Source organism: Crocodylus porosus, unplaced genomic scaffold (genome assembly GCF_001723895.1).
Source record: "Crocodylus porosus isolate Cpor-Errol unplaced genomic scaffold, CroPor_comp1, whole genome shotgun sequence".
Classification (NCBI taxonomy): domain Eukaryota; kingdom Metazoa; phylum Chordata; order Crocodylia; family Crocodylidae; genus Crocodylus; species Crocodylus porosus.
This window is the reverse complement of record NW_017728907.1, coordinates 42,816,955-42,824,212: the sequence shown is the minus strand read 5'-3', so window position 1 is coordinate 42,824,212 and position 7,258 is coordinate 42,816,955. Positions and strand designations below refer to the sequence as shown.

The window sequence follows — 7,258 nt, the reverse complement described above, 5'->3', positions numbered from 1 at the left end:
TATATATAAACAGACTGTATCCACATATTTTATTTCTCACAGTTCTCCTGACAATTGAACATTATTTAAGAACATACTGTATACACAGATAAGAAGAAACATACAAAATGTTTTAAATGATGCACAACAAAATCCAGCAGTATAAAAGAATGCATGTGAACCCTTGCTCACTGCTCAGGCTAAATTTAATCACTTGTTTAAATAGTAATAAAAATACAATCTTTCATGGATCTTGTGCAGACTACAAAAGAGGAAAATTATTACCATATATATGATTTATAGTAGGCAGTTTTCTTTGATGAGTTGCACTAACAACTCCAAATACAGAGGCAGAAGGCTGTGTATTTTATTTTAAAGGAGTTAATGTTGAGTATTAGAGACTTTACACAGTTACTACCACTGGCACTTTTCACCATATTTTGTACACATCACATGATCATCTTATATAACATTACATTTAAAAAATATATCTGAGTGACAATTTTATAACATTCACACACCATGAGCTGGTTAAGGAAGCAATGCCAGAGTTGCCTCCTGTAGTGCTTCACTGTTGGTAAATAGAGTTCATTGTGGTTAAAAAAAAAAAGTCAATGTGATTAAGCAGCTCCAATTTAATGAAGGCCTGTAACCAACCATCATTGGGACAGTGAGTTTTTTTTGTTTTTTTTTTTTTTAGAGTATATCCTACAAGCAAACACTGTCATTGGTTAAAACCTTGCCTAACATAGTCAGTTTCTGTGCCGAAAACTATTTCACAACAAAACTGCAAGCTACTAAACTGATTTTATATAAATACTTCATCTTCTCTGGATCTCATTATAACCAAGTTCTTCAAAGCCTTTGGAATTTACTCTCGCTTTAATGTGTGCTCTCATTTCTGGCTCACCTTCTTGTATTTATTTTTTGTTTAGATTCACCACCTAAAAATAACTAATGTGGTGAAACGAAAGTCTCCCAATGAAACCTTCTGCACACTAGGAATGTTCAGCTGCTGTTCAGTGATCTAGAACCATGACAGTTCAAAGCTGTAGTTTGACAAGTACACCCAGGAAGCTGTCATGCTGCGAGTGACATTTCAGGGAAAGCAGTCTTTCCAAAATGTGCACAGAATTAACAATGGCGCCATTGTTATTTTTCAAAGATAGTAAGCCCCACATTGTAAGTCTGCTTCCCATGTCATCTATTTGCTGGAAAGTAGTTTGGGTCAAGGTAATTGTAACTTGTTCCTTGCGACATGCAGTAGTCTCTGTCTAAAAATGTCTCAGCTCTGTAAATAGGTTCTAACTGGTGATCTTCTTTGTGAATCTCTGTTTCATGTAGACTGCAAAGAAAAGAAAAGAAAATTACTCAGAAAATGAAATCATGTTTCCAGGTTTTTCACTTCCAGAACAATAAATAGATTTTGAAAATGCATATCTAATTTTACACAGCTTAGGTTTTAATAATACAGTACATGCATTCCCCAAAACTGACCAGTATAAAACTACTTTTATGTCATAAGGAAGCCCAGCAGGGACATGTCACAGTTATACTCCAGTCACCTCTTACTATGGAGATGAATCGTTGATGAAACCAGGATTAGTCCAATATATACAATGAGTTTATTTAGCAATTACACCTTAAGCAGGTATTCAAGTAAATTACATATAATAAGGATCAACAATTGCAGCTCACCAGTCTGAACAAGAATCACAGAAATCCAAGGACATTTCTTGAGGACAATCCTGGCAGTGCCATCGAACACCTTGAATAGGTTCAATGCCGCAATTATCACACTGTGAAATATATAGAACAAAAGGGCACTGTAAAAAGAAACCTTTAATATGCAACTTAAAAGCTACATTTTCATTTAGAGCAATGCACTGCACTCAAAGACAATGCATATGATTTATCCTGAGCTCGAGAGAGAACCGTTTCCTCACCACCACCCCCACACCACTACCCCCACTGCTCTCTTGAAGCTTTATCTTGAAGCTCTCATCTTTCCGGTTAAGAAGAACTGAACATATTTCCATCTGGGACACATCAGTTCTAAACCGGTCAAAGGAATTACTGCAAAGTAGTACAAGCAAATCACCGTAACTCGAGGATGAGGCATGATATACCTACACTTCCCTTTGATCTGAAATGCCTGAAGTTGAATCCAGTTTCCATAATATATTACACGTCATAATATATTAGACATCAGCCCCTTATCAACCAGACCACTGATAAGGATAAGAGATAGTATCTTCAGTTATTCCATTACACCATTTTTATGTTTTGTAAGTATAACTTACTATATATCAGGGGAGGGCAGCAACACTTATTATGAAGGTTATGACACTTCCCATTGGGGGATGCTGTTTTCAGTTGCTGATAACTTGGGCTGAAATGTCCTAAGCCAGGTGTCTGAGTAAGCTTGATTTTTTTTCCTGGAAAATTTCAGCCAAAACAGCACAGCCGATTCCAAGAACAAGGCTAAGCAAAATATGTTTTCTGCCTGCTAAAATATTCTTCAGACCTTTTCTTTGAACAGTTCTACTCCCATACTTTGGAACCAGGTCTTGAAATCTAGCAGGAAAGTGGTGTGTGAATATCCCTGCCACTGTTGAGAAAACCTGCTGAAATGTGGCCATTTTAGGGAAACAGGCCTTAAAAAAAAAAAAAATCACACTTCCCAAATGCTCCAAAGACTTCCCCAACTTTACTACTTACTTCTTCCTCACTGAGTATTTTCTCCAGTTCTTACACTGTCAAATGCCAACTTCAGCACATATGCACCACAATTAGCTTATCATGATCCAGCCCAGAGCTACAGTGGGAACCCAGACTTTCCCTGTAAGAGCTGTTGCTGGCTTGCTACACAAACTACCAAGAGGAAACCTGTCTCTCTCCTGCTCTCAGTGACCCCTGTATTGGCATGCAGGTAGAGCAAAGGAGGAAGAAAACTACCGTGAATTCAGAAGGGACAAAGCTAATTTAGGGTAAAGGGAAGGAGGAGATTGGAACAAAGAGCCTGAAGAGACTGAGACTGGATAGGGAGAAGAAATGGTGCCTATGAGTTGGAGGAGAACCTGTAACTGGTTTTGAGTAAGAAGATAAATTGAACGGCAAAGGATGGGGAGGCTGCTACAGGAACTGTGGTACAAAAGCTAGTGCTAGGGAGCCTAGGACTAGGAGCTGTACAGGGAATGGGAGAAATAGGGACTAGAAGATAGTTGGCTATGTGGGAGGTACACCAAAATCAGACGTAAACTAGGTACAAGGAGAGACTATGAGGGGCTAAGAAACCAGCCTGCTTCTACTAAGCATGCAAAGGAAAAAACTGAGAAGGGAGCAGGTACAAGATAAGATTAAAATGATGATCCAGGAGAAAGTGGAGTTGGGGGAGGGAGGCAGGAATCAAGACTAGAGAGGAATTCAAAAGGCCAGACAAACTGAGAAAAAGTATGCATGTGTACATGCACACAAGCACAGAAGTCCAATCAGATAAGAAGCTAGGGGAGAGAATTAGGACTAAGCTGGACAAGAAAACTTGATTGAGAAGTCTAATGAATGGAGACTGAAGCTGGGTAGACAAGGAAGAAGCCACAGTGGAGAAGATCCAGAATTTGGAAGGCAGCCTACTGGAAGAGACATGATGGAGGGAAGCCATACTGAGGGCATAAGAGGCTTGTACCCACTAGGGCTAGGGACAGAATTTACACAGAAACCATGGTAAGTGATCAGAAAATGGTTCACATCTGTAACACAAGAGAAGTTTGGTGCACATAAACCACTTTCAAAATGGCTGAAACCAGTTTAAGATAAACTGGGCTGTATATAGTATCAGACTAACTTAACTCAGTTTACTGAATTTCTGTTCGACATCCCCTCAAGATTCAAGTTAACTCACAGTTCTCCAGTATCCCAGAATGCTTTGCACACACCCCCCCACCTCAGGGTAGGTTGGCTAGCCTTGGCCCAAGCTGAATAGGGAGGTGTGCTCTAGCACCCCTAGCCACTGCAGGTATGTGGCTGCATTTTCAGAAACAAAAGTGAATGTCTGTTCGCTTGCTTATTGGTTCAATCTATGCAGCTTAGACTAACCTGCAAAGATTGAATAGATTCAGCCTCAGACTTTTTGACCATCAGTACTTAGCCAAGGCCTGAACAGGATCTCAACATTTCTAAGCCTAACCATTAGTCTGCTGGTAGCAAATATCTATGAAATCCACTGTCACTCCCTAGTAGTGCTGGTCTGCACAGATAGTATTACTGCAGTTCAGCATACAGGACAGACCTGCTCCGTCTATGAGACTGGGCTGAAAAAGGGATGCTGTCTGCTGGAACCCTACTTCACTTGCTGCAGAAGTTGAAAGGTATGACCTGAGTGGAGTGAAAGAGAATGGCCAGACACTTCAAACAAATGCTGCCTGGGAAATCTAGATTCCCTCTCTGCCATAGCTTGTGCGATGCTAAGCCACTTGAAACAGATTTTTCACAGGCAGTCAATGGATGCATGTTCCTCATTTCCTGGATGCCTACCTTAAGCCCATGTGCTCCAATCTACAGAAGTGAGAAATACACTCAACAGTAATGGAAATCAAAGGAACTATGTTTTTCTTATATGAAGCAGTATTAGAGTAGGGGTAGACCAATAGAGAATTTTTGGACCAATAGCAATGGCTGATTTTTAATGAGCCATACTGATCAATACTGATCCAATTCTGATATGTAGCTGGGCAGCATGGAGAGCAGCGTCTGGCTGGTAAGTCTGCTGTGGAGGAAGGGGGGAGGGAAGGGACATGGGGTGGGCAAATCGAGGCCCCTGCAGTGAGGGGGTGAGTGGGGCAGGAGCTGCACAGCCAGGACAAAGCAGGGGACAGAGCGGGAGGGGGAAGTGGGGCTCCTACCACTATGCGCCCCCAGAGGCATGGGGGGGCGCATGCCCCTGGATCTGTACATAGGGGACAGTGGACTGCTACTGTAGGCTGGGGTGGCGCTGGGCCGAGCTGTGCTCAGGGCAGGCGGTCGCAGCACTAGGAGGCGGCTAGCGGGGGAGGGGGCTGCAGCTACCCAACATTCGCTGTACCCCACCTCAAGCCCCCTCTCCCAGCACTACCACTGCCCACCCCAAATGCAGTGTGGCCCAGCCCCCTCCGGGGAAAGCCCGGCGCCACCAGTCCACAGCAGCAGCCTGCCCTTGCCCTGCGTGCAGATCTGGGAGCACATGCCCCCCATGCCCTCCTGCGGTGCGTGCAGCGGCAGGAGCCACCACCCCTTCTCCAAGCCCCCCTGGACAAGCTGCTCATGGCTTCATCCTGTGCCCCACCCCAGGTGTTCAATGCCTGCCCCTGTTCCAGAGCCAGCCCCACTCCCCCCTGCACTGCTGGGGCCTCAATCTATCCTGCCACACCCCTTCCCTCTCCCTTCCCCCACAACAGACTTACTAGCCAGACCTAGCTGTTCTCCATGCTGCGCTCCTGACCACCTGCATGCTGTGCTGAAGCTGCACACATGCATGGGGCATTTATCAGTGGCATTATCAGCCACTTCAGCCAAGAAAAGCCTATTGTCGATACAGTCCATTTTCCTTATATCAGCGTCGATCCAATATGGGATCGATGCATCAATGCACCTCTAGTATACACTGCCAAGTACTCTGAAACACCAGATCCCACAAGTCATCTTAAGCTGGGTGTCTAAAGGTAGTGAATTTTTTAAATCTAATTTCTGTGCCTCAGTTTCCCATCTGGAAAACGGAGATACAAGCAGTCTTGTATCCGGAAATGGTGCTGTAAAGATAGATTAGCTATTGGTTATAAAGTGCTCTCAACGTTTGTAGGGATGAGCATAAGACAAGCATAGGAGGGAATAAACTGTTTTGTAGAGCCAGGTTTGAATAGTGTACTGGAAGTAAGGCTGAGGGCAACATACTGAGCAACATGAATGAAGTAAAATGTTGAATGGCTGCTTCAAGTCAGCACCGATTATTACCCCATGGTCCTAGTCCATGTGGGCACTAACGATGCGGCCAGGAGGAGCCCTGATCGCTTGATGGAGGACTACCACGCTCTGGGGTGCGTGCTGAAGGAGACGGGTGCACAGGTGGTTTTCTCTTCTATCCTGCCAGTGAGTGGACGAGGCAGACAGCATGAAACGTGCATCGCGGAGACCAACTGGCGGCTACAGGAATGGTGCTTCGAGGCGGGTTTTGGCTTCTTCAGCCATGACCAGCACATCACAACGAGAGACATGCTGGGATGGGACGGGCTCTACCTTTCCCCTAAAGGTAAGCGTGTGTTCTCTTTTAGGTTGGCAGACCTCCTCCGGCGGGCTTTAAACTAGGCTCGTCGGGGGAAGGGGTAGACAAGGGTGGAGGAAACATCAGACTGCCAGACCAAACAGCACCCACAACTACAGCCCAGCCCAGACCACCAAGCAAAGCAAATAAACAGGTAAGAGATAGGGGCCAGGGTAACGCTGGGGCTAGGGGGTCAGTACACACATCTACAGGAGGCCTCAAATGCCTCTACACAAATGCTCATAGTATGGGTAACAAGCAGGAGGAACTCACCCTCCTGCTGGCTGACACCAGCCTGGACATAGTGGGGATTACAGAAACGTGGTGGGACTCAACGCATGATTGGGAGGTGAATGTCAAGGGCTATAGGCTGTACAGGAGGGACAGGATAGGAAAAAGAGGTGGGGGCATGGCTTTCTATATTAAGGAGGAATACACATCCTCATCAATTAGTAAGGAGTCAGGAGAGGGGCACTCTGAAGTGCTTTGGGTTAGGGTACAAGGCAGTCGAAGGGAAAGAGACTTAACGGTGGGAGTCTACTACAGACCTCCCAACCAGGGAGAGGAGCTTGACCAGGATTTCTTGGGTCAGCTCACAGAGGTAGTGAAGGCTAAGGATGTGGTAGTCATGGGGAACCTGAACTTCTGCTGGGAAGAGCAGTCAGCCAGGTCAGATCGTTCACGTAGGTTCTTAGACAGAGTGCAGGACCTCCATCTAACCCAGGGGATGCATAGCCCCACCAGGGGAGACGCCTTGTTAGACCTAGTGCTGGCCACAGGTGATGACCTGGTGAGAGGGCTGTGGGTGCTCGACCACCTCGGCGACAGCGATCATCACCTGCTAGAATTCACCATCCAGCGCAAGGTGGCAAAGGCAAGCAGTAAGGCAGTGGCCCTAGATTTTAAGAGGGCAAACTTCAACGAGTTAAGGAGGATAGTTGGAGAAGTGCTGAGATCCCAGAGGGGAGGGAAGCCAGGTGTCCAAGG

At 45.3% G+C, this 7,258-nt stretch overlaps 1 protein-coding gene across 4 annotated transcripts in view; it reads right to left on the bottom strand.

Moving 5' to 3' along the window:
- Nucleotides 1-7,258, bottom strand: part of ZZZ3 (zinc finger ZZ-type containing 3) — a 107,667-nt gene continuing 100,409 nt past the window's right edge. For all 4 annotated transcript variants that reach the window (XM_019531240.1, XM_019531242.1, XM_019531243.1 and 1 more), the window contains 2 exons: nucleotides 1,678-1,778; nucleotides 1-1,324 (listed from right to left, as the gene is read on the bottom strand). In XM_019531240.1, the coding sequence (XP_019386785.1) occupies nucleotides 1,180-1,324; nucleotides 1,678-1,778 (246 nt within the window). In that variant the 3' untranslated portion in view covers nucleotides 1-1,179. The remainder of the gene's footprint in view (nucleotides 1,325-1,677; nucleotides 1,779-7,258) is intronic.